The sequence below is a fragment of the Rattus norvegicus genome, chromosome 16 (assembly GCF_036323735.1).
Source record: "Rattus norvegicus strain BN/NHsdMcwi chromosome 16, GRCr8, whole genome shotgun sequence".
Taxonomy (NCBI): Eukaryota; Metazoa; Chordata; class Mammalia; order Rodentia; family Muridae; genus Rattus; species Rattus norvegicus.
Genome location: NC_086034.1, coordinates 53104286 through 53129007, shown reverse-complemented (window position 1 = coordinate 53129007; position 24722 = coordinate 53104286). Strand labels below are relative to the sequence as shown.

At 42.8% G+C, this 24722-nt stretch overlaps 1 protein-coding gene across 3 annotated transcripts in view; it reads left to right on the top strand.

Moving 5' to 3' along the window:
- The first annotated feature begins 12512 nt into the window (after nt 1-12512).
- Nucleotides 12513-24722, top strand: part of Pdlim3 (PDZ and LIM domain 3) — a 31476-nt gene continuing 19266 nt past the window's right edge. Inside the window, exons 1-2 of one of the 3 annotated variants that reach the window (XM_006253119.5) lie at nt 12513-12979; nt 23728-23879. In XM_006253119.5, coding sequence (XP_006253181.1) covers nt 12887-12979; nt 23728-23879 — 245 coding nt within the window. In that variant the 5' untranslated portion in view covers nt 12513-12886. The remainder of the gene's footprint in view (nt 12980-23727; nt 23880-24722) is intronic. The other 2 variants (XM_006253120.5, NM_053650.2) reach the window with 2 other exon arrangements.

The window sequence follows — 24722 nt, the reverse complement described above, 5'->3', positions numbered from 1 at the left end:
CTGAATTCTAGAAAATCTTGCTTCAGTTTGAGTTTTTTTGATATTAAAAACCAAGTAGATACTTCAATATATGAACTTCAAATCCAAGTAAAAGGAAGGGAAAAAGGAAAAAAGAAGAGAAAGGAAGGTAAGAGAGGAAAGAAGAGAGGGGAGAAGAAAAGTGAGGAGAGAAGATGGTATGGGAACAGAAGGAAAAAGGGAAAGAGAAGAGAGGAGGGGGCAGAGGAGGGGAGAGGAGGGGAGGGGAGAAAAGAGGGGAGAAGAACAGAGGAGAGGAAAGGAGGAAAGAGGGGAAGAGAGAGGGGAGGGGAGAAGAAGAGAGGAGAGTATATGACAGGACAGGAGAACTTGATAAGAGAATTAAGCTATGTTGTCAAAGGGGAAAGACATGGATCTTCAAGAAACTGACAGTGAGAGTTCAAACCATGGTACGAATGTGGGAACAGATGACATTTGGGGCAGGGGACACAGGAGACCTAAGCCTCAGAGCCTTCACTGACTTTGACTGTAGTTCATACCATGAGTATCTAACATGTGTCTAAAACTCAGTAATGAGCAACAGAGAGAAGTTAGTCCCATCAACTATGACCAGGACATAAACCTAAAATGTTCATTTCCTGCCCTATGCCACCAAAAATCTGGAGCAATTATAGCTGAAGCTCTACCTTCCTTCCCTCCTAATGTGCCTGTGTCTCGTGAGAAGTATGGCATTTGCTCTGGGATAAGAATGCAACGTCTCCAGTGGAGTTTACATATGTACTGTGTAAAGTAATCATGAGATATTATACCTATTTTTCTTCTTCAGTTAAGGGACTTTTTCGAAAATAGAACCAGACACCACTCAGTATGAAACTAAGTTCTCTCTTGACTTAACTGACAGATCTAGTGCAGAACACACATGGTTGATTTGTTCGGAGGCTAATGTGGGTCTGGTGGTGACACAGGTGGAAAGGCTCAGGGAGTGAGCAGGCCAAGGGCTGTGACAGATGAAATGCTAGCATGTGTCGCTTGGTGACTAACCAAAGCCAGGCATGCAGCCATCTACAGCCAGAGCTCTCTGTAGAATTCCCCAGGAGTGCTGTCCACTCTGTTCTCATTTGAAATGTTTTTATAGCGATGATAAACGGACTCCAAATAGAAATGCTTCAGAACACATGGTCTCTGTTACTGAAGAGCAGATTCAGATGGGTTTCTGTTATGAATGTGCACCCTGGTTCTTCTGGTTGCCCTCTGGGGTCATGAAAAGCACACAAAGGAACATGGAGTCTGGAAGGCCCAGCAAGTGAAGCACCGTTCAATGAAAGATTAGGAATGTTCTAATTGTCTAAAACCCATTCTGGCAGGAATTCCCAGGCTCCTGCCCACAGAAAGCATAGGCTTCATTGAGGCTGATAACTCTACCTTCTTCCCTGGTGTAGTGGTTTGAATAGTTTTGGCCCCCATAGACTCATGTGTTTGGATGCTTGTTTCATAGGGAGTGACACTATTAGGAGGTCTTGGTGGAGTCGGTGTGGTGTTCTTGGAGGAACTGTGTCACTGTGAGGGCGGGCTTTGAGGTCTCCTATGCCGAAGCTACATCCAACATGGTATGAAGTCTCCTACTGCTGCCCGGGGATGTGCAAGATGTAGAGCTCTCAGCTCCTTCTCCAGAACTATGTCTGCCTGGATGCTGCCATACTTCCCACCACAATGATAATGAACAAACCTGTGAAACCCTAGCCAGCCCCCAAATAAATGTTTTCCTCTCTAAGACTTGCCTTGGTCATGGTGTCTCTTCAAGGCAATAAAACCCTAAGACACATGGGGAAAATAAAACTTCAATAGCCTTTCATGCATTCAAACACTTGCACCAACAGCTAGTGAAGGTTAGAGGAATCTAGGTTGGAAGATTGCTGGCTTCTGTGTCCACTGAAGACGAATCATGAAGAAGTCTCAGAAAGTGGATATGGCAGGCAGCAGCAGAGCCATGTTGAACTCCAACGGCCAGGATTCCGTGATCTTCCCGTGGTGCCTGCACCCTGGGATCATAATACCAGCCTTGCAGAATTGTTTTAAGAATTCGAAACAATGAGCATGGTAACTGCTTAGCACTTTGCCTAACATTTCCTGGTGTCCTCCTCATCAACTCTACCAGAACAGAACCAGAACTGATGCTCAGCGATACTAACCACAAATAATAAGCCTTTCTCAGGCTGCCCATGGCAGAAACTGATGCACTCTCTTTCAAAGTGAAATCCAACCTGAGGGTAATCCAGGAAAGACAAAAACAGAAATGCCCCTTGGAAATCTCTTTATGTGAGAAAATAGGCTAAAATTAATTTCTCTCTATTTTTCTCCCTTTCTTTCCTTCCCTCGGTCTCTTTCTCTATTTCTGTTATATCTCTCTTTGCTTCTCTCTCTCTCCCTCCCTCCCTCTCTGTCTCTCTCTCTCTCTGTCTGTGTGTGTGTGTGTGTGTGTGTGTGTGTGTGTGTGTGTGTGTGTGTGCATTTTGCAGACAGACAGACAGACAAACAGGCACACACACACACACACACACACACACACACACACACACACACCCCTCCTCTTTCTTCACAGCTGTGCGTCAGGAAGAGCTGGTATTAACATGGCAGCCATTTCAGACCCAGGATCTGGTAGGCAGAAGAGGCCCCTGCTCACACCACAAAGCTCTAATTCAAGTCCCCCAAACCTTCTAACGACTCCCTTGACTGTTTCTAGTTAATTCAGAACAAACAGTGGAAAAACTCATCGACATTTCAGAGCAGACTACCCAATGAACTTGAGCTGAACCATCCCATGTCTTCGGAGTGAGAGAATGGACATGGGAATGGGGGAACAATAGAGGCTCCTGCCAGGACAGAGGGCAGACAAAGCAAGGAATTCAGTGTGCCTAATTCCCCAGGAGAGATTTCACAAGGGCCCAAATCTTCCAAAGCATGAAAATCACATGGGCTTTTACCAAAGAGGAAGTCAGACACAATGCGGGGAAGGGCTTGGGAGCATTGGCTGGATGCCCGGGACCTTGAATGTGTTGGTTTGTCCAGGCAGACCAGCAAGTACATGCAAATGCAGCCACAGAGCCAAGAGGAGCTGAGGGATGTGGAACCATCAACAATAGGCAGGCATAGTGGCAATTCTCAAGGAAGGTATTCCTTGGGAGCAGCCTATTGTTGAAGGAGAAAGGAAAGTATTGGCTTCCCAGTACAACAAATCTCAGATCCAAAAGCTGCTTCTACATAATCACTGACAGGCAGCTCAGGGCCCAGCCCTGCACTGTCGGTATGGGAGATTCTAAAGACCATAGCCCTTCCCTGAAATGCAGCGCGCATGTAAAAAACCACCCTCAGGAAAAGGCATCCTAGTATAAATATGTGCTTCTCAAAATCCAGATCCCTGTTTGGTTCACTGTTTAGTTTCCAGTGCCTACAGCCCATTGCTAGGTGCTTGACTAAATGGAAGGAAAGTTAAATTCAGAATAGTGTTATATAGAGACCATGTATAAGAGCTGAAGACTGAGTGGTACAATACCTCTCTGGCAGGTGTGAAGACCTCGATTTGATTCCCTAGCGTCACACAAGAAAAACAATAAAATAGAAGTTAAATAAGGAGAGAGATTAATTTAGAAACAGATGGCAGTCAATTGAGTTTTCCCAGAAAAAGTAAAAAGACAATAGACAAAAGAAAAGAGTCCAGAAACAAGAGACAGTATAAGACTGTGTGTGTGTGTGTGTGTGTGTGTGTGTGTGTGTGTGTGTGTGTGTGTACGTGTGTGAGAAAGTAGAATCCCATGTGTTGGTTTGAGTTACTGACTCTTAATGTGTGGTCTACAGACCACCCACAATGGATTTGGACTTTACAATTCAGTTCAAATCCCTTGAATGAAGAACCTAGAAATCTACATTTCTAATGAGCATCTAATCTGTTCTAACGCATATAAAAATTGAGCTGGCTGAGGGGGAAAGGCAAATTTAAACAAATGTCTATTCTTCCCTTAACCACAGACCCCAAGAAAAGCAGGTAGGGAGAAAGGTGAAGGTGAAAGGGAGCAGGGCATTAATCTGAGTCCTATATAGAGGCCCGTGGGGACAGAATCCAGTCCACTCCATGGCTAGTCTGTATCGTGACTGCTGTGCTGAGACATGAATGGCCGGTGTCAATGAAAGTCCCTCTGAACCCCATAGGAAGAACAACAATATCAACCAACCAGACCCCCCAGAGCTCCCAGGGACTAAACCACCAACCAAAGAGTACACATGGAGGGACCCATGGCTCCAGCCGCATATGTAGCAGAGGATGGCCTTATGTGGCATTAATTGGAGGAGAGGCCCTTGGTCCTGTGAAGGCTCCATGCCCTAGAGTAGGGGAATGCCAGGGCAGGGAAGTGGGTAGGGGAGCATCCTCATAGAATCAGGGGGAGGGGGGATGAGATAGGGGGTTTCCGGAGGGAAAACTGGGAAACAGGATAACATTTGAAATGTAAATACATAAAATATCCAATAAAAAAGATAGGGGAAAAAAGTAACTTTTATTTAAAGAAGAAGAAGAAGAGGAGAAGGAGGAGGAAGAGGAGGAGAGAGAAAGAAAGAAAGAAAGAAAGAAAGAAAGAAAGAAAGAAAGAAAGGAAGGAAGAAAGAAAGATCCTTTGAGCAATTGTTTAACAGTTTTTCTCTATCCTATGGGCAAGGAAACATTAGTGAGTTTCCTCATCAAGATAGGCTATCACAACCTCCCATGTACTTAGTGAGGAGGGAGAGAGGGAGGAGGGGGAGGGGGAGAGTCAGAGACAGATGGAGAGACAGAGGGAGAGGGAGAGACAGAGAGAGAGAGGGAAAGAGAGAGAGAGAGAGAGAGAGAGAGAGAGAGAGAGAGAGAGAGAGAGCCCTTTCTTTTGATCAGCATCCCCATCAGTGACTTTCCCAGGGCTGCCCTCCCTTTCCTGTCATTAATAAGCCATGAAGGACTTCTTACATTCACCTCTCCTTATAGCCTTCAAACCCTGGCAGACACTCCCCACCCCACCCCCATCCTCAGTGTTCTGTTAACATGGCTCTGAACCCTCCAGAAACTTCATAATCGCCAAGTCTGTCTGGCATCCTATGATGCCTGACTTCTCCCCCTGATCGTCCCCCCTCGCTTGCACTTTAAACCTGGTGTCAGAGGAACCTACCATTCACATTCCTCTCTTTTTCCTGTGCTTTAACTGCTTCTGTTTCTACTGCCTCTCATTTTTAAATCAATGGACATCTGTTCTCAACTTGCATACCTAATTTCTCTGAGCATGGTCATCCAGCATCTGCTACTGTCGTCTGGGTAAAATAATTACCCTAATATTTGGAAGCTTAAGAACGCCCATGTTGTTATGTTCTCACACACTGTGGGCCAAGAACCTGGAAAGGGAACAGTGAGAACCAGTCCTCTTTACTCAAAACATCTGAGCCTAAGCTGAGAGGACTCAAGGCTGGGGTGACTCACAGGCTAGAAGTGTGTGACAGACAAAATGTGTGCAAACCCAGATACTTGTATCTGGAAACCCTAACCTCACAATAGAGCCAGCGATACTGTGAAGTGGAGCCTTTGAGGGGAAATTGAGTTTGGATGGGTTTGCAGGTGGGGGCATCACACTGAGATTAGTGTTCCCTGAAAAAGTGGAAGAGCATGGAGCTGAAGGTACAAGATATGGCAAAAGGAAGCCATCTGCCAGCCAGGAGGGGTTACCTCAGCAGACACAAGATCTACCCGCACTTCGATCTTGGACTCCCGGGCAGCAGAAACTGGCATTTGTTATTTTGTTAGGCTCCCTGACAGTGGCGTTCTTGTCACAGCAGCCCAGATGGATTAAGACAGATTGGAGAGGGGAATCTTGACTGGTACACATTGCTAGTCTGGAGTGACTGGGACTTGGCTTAACATGTGACCTCTCCATGCAACCTAAGCTTTCCCAGTAGTGTACTAGCTTAGGACTTGAGGGGCAGGGTTTTATGACGAACAGGGCAGCAGCTGCGTGATGTTTTCTGACCTGGCCTCAGAAGTCACATGGTGTCATTGTAACCTGTGAGGGATGAGTCACACACACACATCTACGGGAGTTCAAAGTGAGGGGACACGTATGCCATCCCTTGAAATGAAGACAGTCAACTAATGTGCAACAGCTTTGTAAAGACATCTGACACCCATCGCCACAGACTATCCATAGCTTCAGGATGGTCAACTCAAGCCTGGCTCTAGACTTACACCTCTAACTGATTATCTTTATGATGCTTTGAAACAGGATATAATCATAGCACTTGGTAGGCTTGAGACACATCTGATACGTAGCAAGTCTAACGAACCCCACAATAACACTAGGTCAAAACTATTAGTATTACTATTTGAAAATACTAATAAATTACTTCAGTCAGCATATAATAGCTGTATGCATCTATAGGAGACTGTAACATATGCATGTATTCAACATAGAATGCTCAAAAAGAAGTAGCTAGCACACTGATCATCTCCAACACTCACTGTTTGCTTTGGAAGTACCAAACCCCTTTCATATAAGTAGCCACCCCACTGTATCACAGAATGCTAATCCTTCTTTCCTTCTCTGTTTCTTTGCTCCTTTGTTTCTTTTTGTTTTGTTTGTTTTTGCTTTTGCTTTTCACTCAATCACCATCTCCATTCCTCATTCCCATCTTCTCTACTTCCATGAGGTCAGCCTATATAGTTCCCACATCTGAGTGAGGACATGTGGAGACCTCTTATACACATCACCGAGGTTTTAAAAACCGATGTTAAACAATGCACGTTGAGGTCGACCAGGAAACACAATGGAGCTACTCTACAACCCAGGCCATCTGTCTCCAAATCAGCGTTTTAACCAGGAAACTACCTGGCACAGATCTTCCACAGGCATTTCAAAATCAGCACAATCAAAATAGAGTTTTAATCTGGCATTTTCCAGTTAAAGTAAAAACATCTTACTATAATTCTCTCATATTCTCTCCTGATGAAAAATTCTACCATTCATATAAAGTTCAAATGACAGGGTGAGAGCTGACCTCTCCAAATCTCCACACTTGATCTTGGCCAAAAGGCCGAGAAGCGATCTCTCCAAATCTCCATGGGAAATCTGCTCCCAGACTATGACAGTAGACCTTAAGGACTCCCACACGACATCCTAGGAACCCCATGAGCGTCTTCCCAGGCCTACTGTATTAAGTCTCATCTGGACTCCTGCTTCCTATTTCCTTCTATGATGATATTTACAAGCATAAAAACGGATCCTTGTGACACTGGCTAAAACTCTTAAAACTCTGATGGAATAAACTAAAAACTGTTACTGTGCCAGACAAAATCCCCTCTGATGTGGCCTCTAGAGACCCTGACTACCTGTGCTCTGCTCCTCACGTTTGTCAACCTCTAGCTATGACAAATTACTTGTGCCTTCCAACGTATACACTGTTTTCCTTCCTAATCCTGTCCCAGTTCAGCCACCTGAGAAACCATTACTTTTCAATTGATAGCTAGGCTGATGGTGGCAGGAAGGAGAAGGCTGCTGATACTCACCTCTTTTGAGATTGAGTAGAATATAACGGTATTAGGGCGTCAGATGTCAGGTAACCAGAGAACTCATGCTATATCCCGGTTGCTTTGCCTCTTGATGGTTAAAATACCTCTTTGTGTCTCCATAGCAACAGTTAGATGCTTCCCACCATGTCAGAAATTCAGATACCAGGGCGCTTTCATGATGGCTAGCCCTATTCATCAAAGAATATCTTGATAAGCAGAGAAAGAAAAAAATCACAGGGACATCTTGATCCTCATAGCATATATATTTAGCTATATTTAGCATATAGCATTTAGCATGGGATAAATGTTGTAGCCAAGGGACATGCTTAATGATGACATCAGAAGGAAGAGGGAACCATAGAAAATATTCTTAAAGCCAACACTACAGAACTCAATGGGCCAGTATCCCCTTTCAAGTTAGCCCCACTCATCTTTCTCTGGAATACTTCTCTTTTTGCTAAATAAAACTTCTGCTTATGCTTCCCATGTCTCTTGACTTACTAATTTCCTTGAAAAAGATGATAAGAACTTAGGAGAATTCTGGCATGGGGTAGAGGTGGCAATTGTAGGACTCAGGAGTCTGAGGCAAAGGCTGCACTCTACAGGGAGTGCTGGGTACATGTTTCAAAAAACTAAAAGACCCAAAAGAATAAGGCTTTGCTCAGTAGCATTGCCCACCTACATCCAACCTTACAAACTTCTTGACATCTTTCCCAAATACAGAGACATACAATTAAACAATCTGCAGAGACTAAGAGGTCTTAGAACACTCGGTCCCATATAAGATGTCTCCATGAAATCCCTCCCCATAGGGCTCACTGATCTATGCAGAAGAGGAAATATTGTAAAAGCCAGTAAGGATGGAGACAACAAGGAAACTGACTTCCAGACATACCAAGACTGATGCACATATGAACTCACAGAGACTGTGGCAGCATACACAGGTTTAAGCCAGATAGGACCTGAGCACTGAGAGGGGAAGTGGACGTAAGCTCACATCCCTTAGGAGCTATCTCCTATTGACAACCACCGGCAAAGGAAAAATCACTTTCCTCCCACAGAGTCTCACTGGGTGTGCAAACTACAGTTAAGGGCAGGTCCCATACCCAGCAGTAGATAGATGGCTAACACAAAACAAAATTCAATGGTATTTTTTAGGGTCTTGTTACATAATTCTTTGGACATTTTTTAAAGTCTTTCGGCTTATATATTACATTTTCTAATTTTGGTTGTTTTGTGGTGTGTGTGTGTGAGAGAGAGAGAGAGAGAGAGAGAGAGAGAGAGAGAGAGAGAGAGGGAGGAAGAGAGAGAGAGAGAAAGAGAGAGAGAGGCAGGCAGGCAGGCAGACAGACAGACAGACAGACAGACAGAGTATGTGTGTCTGGCTGTATGTTCTTGTGCTTTTTCTTTGGTTCTTTTTTTTTTTTTCTGTCCGTCCTATTCCAGTTTGTCTGACTGTTTAGTTGTCTGTTTTCTAGTGAAAGAAAGAACATATGGGTTTGGATTTGGGTGGTGGGGAGTTGGGAGAGAGGAAAACAGCTATCAGGGTTATATTGAAAATATTCTCAATAAAAATTAAAATTATAAATAAACAAATATGCTGTTCTGAGGTCTTCTTTTAAAAAAGAAAAAGAAAACAGAAAACAAACCTGTGAAAATGTAACTCATGTGCAGCTGCTGTCCCTTCCACCTTGACAGTCATCTCTGGGTGCCCTCCTGCTGACCGCACTGACACCGGATGTAAAGAGGCTACTCCGTTCAGGTTTTTCTTTCCCTACTCCAAAAACCCTTAGGAATCCATTGGGTGGTATACAATTGTTATATCAATGCTGCCTGTATTAACATCACAACTGCCTTTAAAAAATGTTTAATTTGTGGGGTGTGTGTGTGTGTGTGTGTGTGTGTGTGTGTGAGTGCACACGCGTGGCAAGGGCTGGCCCATGTTACACCTCCTGGCTGGGTTCTAGCTTGGGGTCTGAACACACATGTGCACTTTACACTGCATGTGCCCTATACCATGCAACACTATAAAGCCTGCGTGAGTGCCATGTTTTTACTCTGCATAGGCTTTTAGAGAAGCAGAACGGTTGATCCCAGAAAACAAATGCTGGCAATGTTTTTCTATCACCATTCTTATTCCGTCTCTACAAAACAGGGCTCTGCCGTTTGCTTTACAAAGGAGAAAACGGGGAATGAAAGTGAATGAAAGACCATGCAACTACGTCTTAGGATAATTGATTTGAAAATTGTGGTTCGAGCCACAGGCTTCAATGACACAAAATTATTAAGCGGCTTCTTTTGGCTTGGAACTAGCGCAGAATTTTCAAAACTTTCTGATGTGGCCCTAAACATGTTTGCATCATTCAATCCTACATATTCGTGGGAAGTGATATGCTAAGCACTCACAATTATAAAGGTAAGATAGAGCTCAGCTCTGAGAAGCAGACAGGTAGTCTGTGTTCATCAGTACCGAAAATTGAGGCAGAATTTAATGTTTATGTAAAAATAAGCAAGCATGCTCATTCATTAGTATATTAACTTGCTTTGCTACAAGAATATATGCATACCAAGGAATTTTAAAGTAGATTTCTTTATGATTTATTATTAATTATTTTTGGCTTATATACTTATATATGTGTGTATTTATGATGTATGTGTATATATGATATCTGTGTACTGGTAATTATTAAATCTGCTCTATGTTCCTACCAATGCGCAGACCTCCTCTATACCCACACAAATATTTTGGATTCATGAATGAAAAGACACACAAGCAACCTTTATATTTTAATATGCATTAACTAGCTCAGTGGCTCGGCCACTCCTGAACCTCCATGTAGATAAAACACTCCCCTCCTACATTCCTGAGTTAATACTTACTAAATCTATATTTTATCTTTGCTGCCCTGGACCTCACTAGGCAGCCCTCTGGGGCCACTTCCTCCTTTGAATCTACATTTCGGCTATATCTCCCTCCCGTACTTTCCCATCTCCTAAGTCCTTCTCATGACAGAATCCCTGTGTTTCTTGCTGGTAAAACCTAAAAGTCCTGCCTCTGTCTCCCTGACCAGCCATTGGCCGCTGGCAACTTTATTTCCCAATCAGAGTCAACTGGGGGCAGGGACCCTCAGCGAGGATGTGCGGGTTCCCGTGTGATTTGTGGAGCCAAATTAACACAAATAGCATTATTACCAATCCCCAGTGTATATGTATGTATGTATGGTATGTGTATGTGTATATATGTAGGTATGGTATATATATGTATATATATAGGTATGTATATCCAGGTTCCTATAAAATTTCCTGAATAAATACAAGTCATTAATGGGAAAAGTTGAAGAAGCTCTGATCTAATGGCACCAGATATTTGGTACAAAGATTAAAAAGAATAGTGGAGCCAACCTGACCTAGAAGCCAGCTCACGAACTAGTTTAAAATAATTGGTGGTGACAATTACACATCTCACTCTTTTTGCAATGGTTATGCGTGTGCAAACATCTGTGTGTGTGACTGTGCATGCGGGTGTATGTGGGCACACACACACACACACACACACACACACACCCTTGTGTGGAGGGACGTATACAACAACCTAGCCAGTGACTGACAGAGAAAATGTGTTCTGCACTCAGACACCCCTCCGAGGCAGACAAAAATCAACAGAATATGTTATGTTTATTTTACTGATAATTCAACATAGGTGGGACACTGGAAAATACCCAGAACTGGAAAAATGGCCTTTCCCCTGAGACCTGGACAGCCCAGCACAGTGGGTGGAGTGATGCCATTCCTGGCTCTGGGTGGACTGAGGCCATTCCAGTCCTGCACTTTCCCAGACTGATTCCTTCCATTTACAGATTCTTGAATCTCTTTTGTCTTCTCTCCAAGCACATCCAATGCAATGTTGCAACTGGCTCTCCTGGGCCGGGATGGCCCTACGCTATTGCACATTAAGTCCAAGAGCTTCCTCCTCCGGTCTTTAGGCGTTTCATACTTCTCTTTCCACATCCTTGCCTCTCTTCTTGGGAATCAGAGCGTCCTGACCCATGGCACCACATACACTTGATTCTGCACTACATCTAAACCAGGATGCTACTCAGACGCCCCTGACCTCTACTCCTGTACCAAGCAGACGCAGGAGTTGAGCCAACCTGGATTGTTTATTTTACTTCACCATTCGTTAGCTATGGGATCTTATGTGAGCTCTTGCAAATCAGAGAAGCTATTCCCTCACCTGAGAAAGGACTCTAGCCATAGCAACCTGCTGGGCTGGTGCAAACGCAATAAGCCACAGGTAAAGCAGTCATTACCTCACCTGGACCACAGAGGTGATCGACAAATAGTCATCTCCTTGGTGACCTACTGCCATTTCCATCAATCCGAGGGGCCTCTGGGTCCCATTTATTCTCGCTCCCATAGACGCCTTCATTTTGGCTGCAGCACCCAGGCGGAGAAGCTTCAACTCCTAGATCATTCGGATACTTGCCTCTGTGTATCAGTCGTGTCCAACATGCAGAGCCTAAGCAGTATGCTGCCACCTGTGGCTGGAATAGTTATGAATGTAGCCCGAACTTAAAATGAAAACTTACTTAAATATTGACGGGTAAGCAGGGCAAGAAAAGGGGTGATTCCGAGCATAAACTTCACATATAACAAAGTCATTTCTATATCACAAAGACACACCTGGTTGGGAACATATATTTTAATTATAGAAATACTTGAAATTTTTTTATGCTATGCGGGGCGCTGTGCAGAAACATTTCATTTTATTGCCACCCAAATTCCCCCAATACTCCTACAAGTACAATAATTACTCCTGTTTTACAGCTGATATAAATGAAGACTTTAACTTGACCAAAGCTAGATAGGGGAACACGTTAACGCGCTCAAAACTGCTCAGTTCCTAAGTGCCTGGATGTGCTTGGGTTTTATTTTAATTGAAAGCGTAGAGGCTGTGGTGTGATTGCTTTTAACTTCCCAGTAAAGTGCACTGCTGAGCGAGTAGACGATAAACAGGAGGACAGGTGTTACTTAAGGGAAAGAGGGAAGCTGTAACCCGAAGCCTCCTTGGGCGGGGAGAGGTCTGGGCGACTGCACCCAGCTGGGAGCTCCTCAAGCCAGGCGCTGTCTCTCACTTCCAAAGTTGGAGCTCTCCTTGGTGGGAGGGGGTGGGGAGGAGGGGAGGCCAGTGACGTCACTCCGCAGCAGGGATAAAACTCCCGGACAGCATTCTCAGCTAGGTTGCAGCCCCCGGGAACTAAGTGGGTTGTCCGGGTTCCGAGACTAGCGCTCTGCAGAGACACCGATCGCTGGACCCTCTCACAGGAAGGCGTCATGCCCCAAAACGTAGTTCTCCCGGGCCCTGCGCCCTGGGGCTTCAGACTCTCAGGAGGCATAGACTTCAACCAGCCTTTGGTCATCACCAGGGTAGGTGTTTTCCATTCTGATTTTTTGGTACATGTCACCTGGGTCTGAGAGAGTGGCCCTGGAGTTAAAAGAGAGTAACCAAGAAGCCCAGGGAGGGAGGCAGGATGGTGCACTGGCAGGGCCTGAGAGAGCTTCTGGGCTCCCAGTGGACTTCAGCAACAAGCAGGAAGGGTGCAAAGCAGTTTTGAGATTTAACCAAGGCGGCTCACAAACTCTGCCTCCCTTTTCCTTGATCCCCAGCCACATTTCCCAGAGAGGTCAACTGGCAGTGCGGATTCCTGGGCTCAGAGGAGGGCTTCAGAGCTGAGGGGTGCTTTGGCTTTTCCCTATCCCCTTTCCTTTCATATCAAACAGATACGGGGAGTAAGAAAGAGGTATCACTCTCTCAGTTATTTGGTGGCGCTAAACTTGCATGTGAGCAGTTTTCTTACCTGGATGAGAACTTTAGCGGGGTACTGTTCGCAGGGCACAACTTGAACTGGCCAAGTTGGAACCTCTCATATCAGCCAGACAGGGAAAATATCACTAATGTGTATTCCTCCGTTTCCAGGCATTTTGGATAAATATTTTTCCAAAGCTGGGAACTTGGCTGAGGAAACATTACCTATAATTCAAACGACAAAGAAAACCTGGGCAATAGTTTGTCTGATAGAACGAAACCACTCAGTCTAATAACCTTGAGAAATAAGACCTGAGAGGCAAAAACTGAACTGCCTTATTCCAAGGTTATCTAAAGCAAACCCATCAAGACGGAGGGTGCAAAAATGAAGCCCAGGGATCCTTTTCTGTCAACAAATTTCTCGACTAATTGTAAAGCATCTAGTTGGTAACTCCCCCAACTTTTGAAAGCAATCTCTCCAGTGACTCATGCAAGCCATTCTAAACGTGAAAGGCACAAGCTTTTAAATATTATAATTTTATGTTGTAAACGTTATGCTTTTCTTACTGCTCATGCTATAGTTTATGAGTACATGCTCTATAACCCGATCATTCACGGATCTTGAATAGGGCAACGTACGTGCATTAATATTATTTGTGAAGCTCTATGCTTTTTAAAAACCCCAAAGCATGTATCACAGGGATGCATACAATGGCCCATTTCGAGCTTTGTTTTACATTTTTCAAAAACATGTAAACACATCTGACATGTGTTTTTATATGAGACATTAAAACATACCCCCAGAAATGCTCTTAAGTAAATTAAGCAGAAAATGCTTCCGTGATGTGGGCCAAGCAATTCCTTTTATAGATTTACCAAAGAAAACAGTTTCCACTGTCTCTAAGAAATACGCGTAGTTTATAAGATTCCACTTGCTCATATTAAGTAACAGAAGCTCTTGAATCATAACAAAGAATAAATCATATTTAAATTAAATCCGAAAGGATGAATTATGCCATAAAGACCCTTGAAGAAATTTATAAAAGAATTATCTTACTATTATTCTGGAACATAACTGTCCAATGAATCATATGTTTGAAACTTGGAATTGTTGACATTAAAAGCAAGGTTTATCTTAATGCAATCTTACATCTGCATTCAGACTACAGGGATCATGGGTAAATGTATTCGATGACATGATATTTTTATTTGAAAAGCCATTCTGTCTTGGATTTTTAACTCATAGCTAATGTGTGTCACAACTGTGGGCACTTGATTCAATAACAAACTGGACATTATTTATTTAAAGTACACCTTTTCAATGGTTTTATCATCTAGGGAACAGATAAGACTGAATTATTTGACCCCAAGTATCCCCAGAGCCATGCATATCAGGGATTCTTGCTAAATCAATGCAAGCCCACTCACTTGGGCTTTTATGCCTTCATGAATTCTTATTAAGAATTTGTCCAGAATAATTATAGAGACACGAGAAATCATTTGGATAAAAACCTCAGAAGTGTTCATCGAAAGTGTCTGCTGCGCGAGGCAGTCATTCTGTCTTGTAGAATTAACATTATTCTATCACTTAAGTCTACACGTGAGGAAAACGTCCCTCACTGTCCCCAGTGACATCCAATTTGTCAGTGGTGCTCTTCTTCGGGCCGCTGTCTTTGTTCAAGATGTCATAACTTCCTGCCCGGAAGCCTGCCTGTGGTCTCCAAGTCACCCTGCACATTCTTACCACCCGCCTTTGACAGGTCCAAGGGGACTGTCTGTTCATTTTTTCCACTAAGCATCCTTCAGTGATGTCGCTAGCTCCTAGAGAACAGAAGGTAGGTTCTTCAGCACGGCCTTTTACTCTCTGTTCCGACTTCTTTTCCTCCCTGCCTCTCCCGTTCCTCTGTTTACTCCATACAAGGACAGTGATGCCACAGCTCTGGGCTGTTTATGATCTCCCTGGCATGGCTGTGCTTCTGATACACATCACTCTCTCCCAGAATTCTTTCCTCCAACCCCACCGCATGGTCCTCTCAGCCTATGAAAACCTATTTTCCCTGAGCCCTCCTCTAATCCTCTAATCATGGTCATTTCATCTATTGCGCAAGAGCAGCTTTCTGCCTAGCCCCTCTTTTTATCTTGTCTGTACCCAAGATACTTAATCGTATCCTACTCTGTCACTTGCTCCCTGGGGCAGGAACCTTTTTACATCGGAAACTGTTCAATACATAGCAGCATCCGGTACACCACCTATGTTATAAAAGAAATATACTATAATACAAATGATTATGTTGCTCGCCTTTTACATAACTTTATTGCCATAAATAGGTAGCTCGAACTCTCAGATACTCATTCCAAAACAAAGGTACCTGTCTGGTTAGGTTCTTAAGGACACAAAGAACTAAAATGTCAGTACTTAGTATTAAAAGAATTTCCATCTATGAGAGGCATTTTCTCATTATGTTTGGTTTTGTCGACCAAGCTAGACTGTATGTGCCCTTCCTGCCTGGTGCTGTATAAATGCAGACTATGTAGGGCCCTCTGTTCATGGCACTGACACTTTATAATGGTTTGCAAGTGTCACGCCTTCAATTCAGACCATACTTTGAGTTTTTGCCTCTGCCGGCTGGCAACTGACTGCTACTCTGTCTCGACCCTGGAGAGCGGTGAAGAGCCACAGTTAGTGTCAACCACGTGACCAGCAGAGCAACCGTGAGCCTCCGCGGTGTATTGCGCTGCTCTGCAGTAGGACACTCAGCCGGTTTGCTATATTCGATTTTGGTTAATTGAAGGTGTCTTCAGCTGCATAAAGAAGTGACAGTTGTTTGGGATATAGCCTCATTCTCAGTCAAGGAGCTTCCAGATAGTAATTTCCTGCTCCTTGGGAGACAGCGGAGCTCCAGCCAGAGCTTGCGGGAGGGCTACTGGTGGATAGGGTCTGGGCCAAGGCTACCAGAGCTTTGGCCTCCAATCCAAAGAATTGAAAATAATGGCTCACACAGACTTGAAAAAGTAGCAAGATCGCTTTATTCTGAATACAGATCCAAGATCTGACTGTGAGCCTTATGAGTGAGACTATTCCAGGTTCTGATCTTTGTTCTGGGCCTTTTTTTATGGGACTTAGAAGAGGAGGGAGTTGGTTACTGAGGGTCTTAGGCAGTTTTCCGTGTTGATTGATAGATTAGGATATATACTTATTTTATGGCTGCATATGTCATTCCCACAATGTACCTGGTTTTAGTTATATGCCAAGTCAATTACACATACACATAAGATAGGAAGTAGAAAATTCTCCTAAGAGTTTGCAAGAAAACCCAGTTTTGCCTCAGCTTTCTAGAGGGTTCTAAAGTTGTTAAATACATTCACTGTCAGGAGTGGGGTGTATGTGTATAGTCTATAGAGGCAGAGGAACTAGGCTACCAAACGCATTATTACCAGAGGAGCATGTATCCAAAATCAGGGTTCCAGGGTGCTGTACTGTGCCCTGTGTCCTGCTTCAAGGCAACATATGTTACCCACTCCATCTTCTGGAAATGCAGTTCACAGAGTTACCACAAAGAGTTTCTGTCCCATAATTATTCACAAACCCCACTAATCAGTGAAATAAAATTTAGTATAATTTGAAGAAACACACACACTCACATCAAAAGGAAGGAAAATAAACCACCAGACCCAAGATTTTCTAGACAACCCCTGCACTACATTTTGTATGAGAGAGTGTCACATTACAGTTCAAGTCTGAAGGACCTCCCACTGCATTGTGTTTCCAATGCTCAGCCTTTAGGAATGTTGAGGGCCAAGGAGGCGCTTTTAGGAAGTGAGGCCTGGCTGACAGAGAGAGTCACAAGAGTCGGGTTTGAGTTACACTGGTTGCAGCCTAGGTAGCCTTCTACTCCCTCTATAGGTGTGTCAGACATCCTGTCACATAATGACAGAAACATACAGACTGTGCATACTTCAAACACTGCATTTCATAGAACAATGTTTGAGGTTCACATCTCTACATGGGCTTCTTGTGTTTTGGAGTGTCTTCCTGGTTGGTTGGTTGTTTTTTTGCTTTGGGAGTGGTTTTGTTTTGTTTTGTTTTACTTTGTAAGAAGATCCTAAGGAAGTTTCTTGACCAACCAGGAAGTGGGTTTACTCTCACAGAAGACACAAATTGTTGACATTTGTAAAATTCTGATATGGAATGCAGCACAAACTCAGGTGCTAGGTCCTGTTCTGAGGCCATCTTCCCTCCCCTTTATCCCTGGCTTCCTTCAACTCAGGGAACTTCAGGGTCAGTGTGGCTGAGCTAGAACTGAGGACCAACTCAGACCCTGCCAGTGCATTCTCAATGCCTGCATCTCTCTCTCTCTCTCTCTCTCTCTCTCTCTCTCTCTCTCTCTCTCTCTCTCTTTCTCTCTCTCTGTCTCACACATACACACACACACATGCATGCACTCATGCAGGTACTCACAAATCTGGTACTTCAATCTAAACTTTATTTGAAATTTGAAAATTTAGGATAGAATGCTTAGAGTTTGGGCACAATCTTGTCCTAGGATAAAACAAGGGCAGTAGAAAAATCGATGTGAATTAAACCCAGTGTAACTTTGTGCTAGCAACAATGGTATCTACAGAGAAGCATTGGTTCATATGTTCATAATATTGATTACAAAATATCCTGTTAAGTGAAAGACACTGAGGGACAATGATTATAATTTAGATGGACCTCTCCCCTCTGAGAAGTACACATAGCAGTGGAAGAAGGGACATGTATGTACATAAACATGGTACCATGACAAACTGGTCCAAAATTTTACAAGCAAAGTATGGCATGAGAATTAGCAGGAGGCAAGGAGTGGGGAGGTTACCCACAGGCTGCACAGAGCAGTGAAAGAACCTGTGAGACAGCTTCAACAGAATTTCAGATTTTTCATGGAATAACCCCCATGTGAGTATCTTACAATTTCTGAGCATCGATGTTCTCACATAAAAATAAAAGTAGCTGTTTTTGGAAGATTGTCTTAAGAATTAAGCAAAATTAAAAGCCCCAATAATAATAGTATCACGACAGTAAAGTCACTGTTTCAGCCCCGACTGTACATTAGAATCTTGCAGATCTCTCTGAAAACACCTATGATCAGGGTCACGAGCATATTTTGTGTAAATGAGGAGAATGTCACCCTAGAAACTACCATAGTCCTCAGTTCCTGGAGGGATTTATATGTCTGACAAGGCTTCCAATGTTCACTTGGTAGGGGATGAGGGACAACTGAATAGGTTGACATGAAGAGCCAAAACCATCCAGGGTATCTGCAAATAGCGCAGCTCCTGGCCCTTCCTATTGGTTCTGAGTCTTGATTCCAGACATCTGCTGTAGGATGGAGTCTTTACGGCCGACAAGGCCCCAGGTGATTCTTGTGACAGAGAAGGTTAAAATCACAATGCTGAGTGCTTGACTGTGGGGCTACAGCCACTTATCTCCCTGGTAACCTTAATAAGACATTAATGACCACAAATACGAAATAATTCATTTTAAAACCCTATGCCTCATCTCACCTCTTTGTTCTCCCAACTGGAGAAAGCACAGTAATAAAAAGCTGAGGGCACAATAAAAAAAAAATCCAAAGTAATAATATAATAGTAGAACGTCAAGATAAAGCAGCAGTATAAATTAGTCATGAATAGTGACTCAGAATACCTCAGTGAATGGTTTAACTTACAAAAACCAAGTCAGGTCAGCAGGCATTTTAGTCATTACCATTCTAATCATCAACCTTGCTGAACTAGGTTAGAAGCATCATATGTCTCCTTCTCTCCATATATCCCTTTTGTACCTGGTCCACCCATCTGTGCAGGACTAAAAGCCATAAGGACCCTGTTGAAAACAAAGTCAGAAGTGGGTTCTCACCATCATTGGCAACATTCCATTCTGTTTTCCTTTCTGTTGCTCTGATAAAACACCCTGACCAAAAGCAATGTGGAGGAAAAGGGGTTTGCTTCAGCTTACAACTCCAGGTCCCAGTTATCACTGAAGGAAGAGAAAGGTTGAACTTTTTCCTATGTCACACAGCACCGTGTGCTCACTTCACAGGCAAGACATACACAGGAACTACAATGGAAGCTGTCTGTCAGATAGACAGCTTTACGGACTTTCCTGTTGTCTCAGGAACACATGCCTAGGGAGGATACTGCTGACAAGGGTTGGGCCTTCCTACATCAATCAACAGTCAAGACAATCCTCTACATACATACCCACAGGTCCATCCAGGCAATCCCTCGGTTGAGGCTGTCTTTTCAGATGGCTCTACTCCATGTCAAAATGAGAGTTAAAGCTGCCCAGACCAGCTTCTAAAATGCCTGGTGACCAGTCCTGTAGCTGCTCTCAGGAAGCCCTGGGCTACTAAAATCTCTTTCTGGTAAAAACAGAACATTCCTTTCTGCTCGGCCTATCACAGAGCCTTGCCAAAAAACGTGAAAACAGTTTTTTAAAATGTATCATTTTGTAGGAAGCTAAGGTGATATCCTTAACTTTTGGAGTTACTGTTAATAAAATTTAGTGCCTTCTAATACCTAAACTATTTGACTTTGGTATTTGAAGTCTGTTCAATATATGAAGTCAATATTTATTACATGTTCAACATTTAAGGTCTGATGTCTGCTTAAAATGTGTATAGGCATTTAACCCACCCAGTAGCACAGTGTACAAGCACAGACACATACAGACACACATATATACACGGCTCTATTTTCTATTCATCATAACCAAAGTTAAAACAGGAAAAAAAAGTTAAACACTTCCAGATCAGAATTGACTGTTCTACAACTTGATTCTGTTCAACTGTATTATTAAACCTAAGAGGGGCTTTACAGACAGACACACTAAGCCCCTTTAATGTTTTAACTCCAAGGAAGCATTCTGACCTTAGAAGCTTAAAAATAGGAAATACTACTCTGCATATTCTATATTGAACGAATATTAAACAATCAGGATTCCTTTTATTCCTACAAGGGCCATTGGGGATGGAAACTTTATTCTAAATAAAAGTAGCTATGACGTAGCCCCCAGAGGCTAAGATGTAATAAGCCTAGTTGTCCTCACCAAGCTTCTATCAACTGTTCCCACTAGAAAATCCTCATGACATGGAATTAACCCAGCACAATAAACAATCCCGCAATAGTTTCCAAGACTGGGACACACGAGGACTTAACTATTTTTGAAGTTTATCTTTATCTAAATAAACTTGACTCTCTCTAGGGGCTCATAATGGAACAAAATAAGCAAATTAAAAACAATAAATTGACTATTAATCCTGGAGTGCCATATTAGGAACACTGGAGCTTATTCCTAGAGCAATCTGAGGATTAAAATAAGACTCATGAGTAAATTCTGATTTACAGTTTCCAGTTTCCAAATATAAAAGTGGTAAGTTCACAATAATAAACATAAACTGGGCTGGGACAATGGCTCAGTATAGAAAGAGTACTTGCTGACCAAGCATGGGAATCTGAGTTCAAATCCCCAGCACCCAAGTAATAATTCAGGCACGGTTGGGCCTTACACCCAACCACTGTGAAGCTGTGGAAACAAGTGGCTTCTACTTAGCCAGCCTAGCAGGAAAATGGGGAGTTACAAATTCAGTAAGAGATCCTGTCTCAAAGGAAATGTCTTAGTTAGGGTTTTACTGCTGTGAACAGACACCATGACCAAAGCAACTCTTATAAGGACAACATTTCATTGGGGCTGGCTTACAGGGTTCAGAGGTTCAGTCCATTATCATCAGGCAGGAACACGGCAGCATCCAGGCAAGCATGGTGCAGGAGAAGCTGAGAGTTCTACATCCTCATCTGAAGGATGCTAAGAGAAGACTGACTTCGAGGAGGCTAGAATAAGGGTCTTAAAGCCCACATCCACCTTGACACACCTACTCCAACAGGGCCACACCTACTAATAGTGCCACTCCCTGGGCTAAGTATATACAAGCCATCACAGTAAATAAGGAACAAAATGATAACACAGACACCTAATGTCCTCCTTTGTACTAAGAGCACACATGAAGATGTGTGCAATAGTGCCTGTGAGCATGTCATGGGGGTTGGGGGAAGATCATATATACACAACACACACACACACACACACACAATTTTTGAATACTTGCTTTTTCTTCATATAAATGACTTGTTTAAATGACTTTTCCATTCATTCTTCAGTTTTTCATTTACTGAATTTAAACACTGAAAAATAAACTGTGAAACATAAGAAATACAGATAATCCTTGACCTAGGATGGGGTTATATCCTGATAACACCATCAAAAGTTGAAACTACATGCATAATGCATCTTGATAGATTTAACATGCCCAACACAGTAGCTTAAAAGCATGATATACTCACAGAATGTTGTCTACCTGTCTAGCCTGAACTTCAGAATCCTCCCCCTCCCCCTTCCCCACCTCACCCTCCCCTTCCTCCTCCCTCTTCCCTTCCCCTTCCCATTCCTCCTCCCCCTCTCCTGACTTGACCTGAGCTCTGAAGTTACCTTCAAAACCACTAACAAGTGTTCCACTGCAAACTACCAGCTAAGCAAAAGACCAAACTACAGTGCCCAAAGTATGGTTCATCCTGAATTTATACACCTTTTGAACCATGGTAAAGCTGCTAAGTTCCAGCAAAATCAGCATGAGTCAGAAACCCTCCAGCACATAAACTTGCAGCCTAGTTGAGAAGACAGTAATACACAAGTAACTAAGCAAATACAAGATAAATCTAATCTTCATGAAGGAAATAAACAAGATATAAAGATAAATAACACGTTTGAAGGACTAGAAAAAGGAAACTTCGGAACTTTCAGGGATTTTCTAAAATGCGTTATTTGCACCTAAACCTAAAGGATAAGAAAGAGCCGTCAAGTGAGGAGTATTTCATATAGAAACAGCTGTGGGTGTAAAACCTTAAGGAGGTAAAGTATTGCTGCTCTGTTTGAGGAACTTAAAGGAAATCAGAATAGCCATTGTGTGTTATATAAAGGAGAGCAGGAATGGGATCAGACGTCTGGACAGTGAGCTAGAGAGATAGCGATGTGAGTACAGACAGAAAAATGGGAGAAAAATTTACCCAGAAAAATAACCTTTCATTTTTAACTGGATATTTAGCATACTAATGTTCTATATTTTCTATTTCTAAGCATTAAAAATACAGTAACATATATTTTCCTATATCCTAAAGTATCATCCTTTTCATTTTCCACTTCTAAAAATTCATACACATTCTGCTAGGAAAAAAAATGAATTTTGTTTTTCCCCCATTTTGAAAAATCTCTGATTTTTAAGTAACATGTTTGGACCATGTATATTTAATGTAGTTACTGACCAGATTTAATTAAAACCGATCATCTTATTCTATGTTTTCTACTTATCCCACTGTTCTTCATTCATGGAGAAGATTACAGGAGTGAATACAAACGTCCTTTGTGTCATTGGTCCCCCGTGGTTCCTCACATTCTTGCTAACTTACACCAAGCCATTAGCAATGTATTGTTTTACCTGAGTTTTCTTAACAGCTGCTATGTTGGCCACTTCTTTCTCCATTGTCTGTCACAGATACACCCGTGGAGGCAGAGGTCCTCCCTTCCTGGGAGATTTCATCTTTCCTTGAACTTCTGGTTTTCTTCTTCCCAGTTCTCTAGAATGCTGTAAATGTTCAGATTGTCAGGTTTCTTCTGGTCAGTTCAAGGGTGACCCTTTCGCCAGATTTCTAGACTTAGAAATTTTGTCTTAGTTTAAGCTTTTATAGTTTAAGCCGTGACTTTTCAGTAACGAAAATAGCTTCTTGGAGTTCTAAAAGCCTGAAATCTAAGTTAGGGTATCAACATGGTTGGGCCCTTGCTGGGGACCTGTTCCAGATTTCAGATGACCAACTTCTTGTGTCTCTACAGAGATGGCAGAAAAACATCAGAGCTATTTTGGAGGACTATCTATAAGGGATCTAGTCTAAGTCATGATGGCTCTAGACTATTGATCTTCTCAAGGGCATCTTCCAAGGTCAAAATATAGAAAAACTATCTTAAAATAGAAATTTCTGGCTAACAAAAAAGCTTTAAAATTATTCATTTTCAACGAAGAAAATAGTCACAGATGTAGTTATATGAAATATTTTAAAAATAACAAGAGATAATATGTTGCTTAAAATATGGCTGGTATGAAAATTATTTAACATAACAAAATAAAACAACTGAGTAACTGAGAGCTCCTTTAAAAATTCAGCTTAAGATTTGGCAACAAGTGAAACTACTGAAAAACTTACCAGGATAGCATGTAACTACTAAGTATAAAACTCAAGAAGCTGCTAGGTATCGGATTTGAAGCAGTATCTCGGTTTCCTCCAGATCACTCCGGGAAGCAAGGCAGAAGCCGCCAACCTGTGCCCTGGAGACGTCATCCTGGCTATCGATGGCTTTGGTACGGAGTCCATGACTCATGCTGATGCTCAGGACAGGATCAAAGCAGCATCTTACCAGTTGTGTCTCAAGATTGACAGGTGCGCCTCAGCTAAGTGGGTCAAACCTTGATCTGTTTTTCTGGAGAGCCTGAACCAGAACTAAGCGGTCTCATCTGCCCCGTGAGTAATGTCATAGGCCTAGAATTCTGATGGAGTTTCTTATGTATTTGCCGCTTTATTCTTGTATTCACCAGAATTGGTCAGTCTAGCATTTATGAATGAACCATTTTCAAAAAACATCTTTGAAATGTCAAAATTAAAATGGTACAGAGGACTGGCTTCTTCGTAGAGTAGCCGAGGGACTTGACAATGAAAGTAATTAAAGCCATGAAGACACAAGAATGAATAGCTGCTCATATGACTGTGATACAGAATAGGGTTGAAAGATGCTTCATAAAGAATCCCCTGATTTGCCCAAAGGTTAAGTTTGAGTGTGGGTATCCACTCGGCCATTTTGTACAGGTTCATATCAAGAGGTTATTACAAGGTGTAAAGAATACATGTGCATACATTAAATATACAGAGATTTCTAAACCACTTCCTAACGCAAGAATTTGAACCCAACTTGTTATGACGGGCTTGGTATAAAGCTGAAAATAGTGAAGTAGCGATTGGTTATAGGGGTCGTGCATGTGATTACCATGTTGTACTCAGTGACCATCTCCCCTGGTACAGAGGACTGACTCCATCAACTATCCAAGCCTCATGAAGAAAAGTAGATTCTTTTCTACCTCTGCCTATGCTTCACTAATGCATGGCTGTGTGATGCTAGGCACACAGCCATGCGGCCAACCTCTCTCTGGCTCCTGTGGTGGCCTTGGTAGGATAGGAGAGAAGAGAGACTCGGGCAGCTTGCCTCCCGGTGTCTTCTGCATGTCCGTA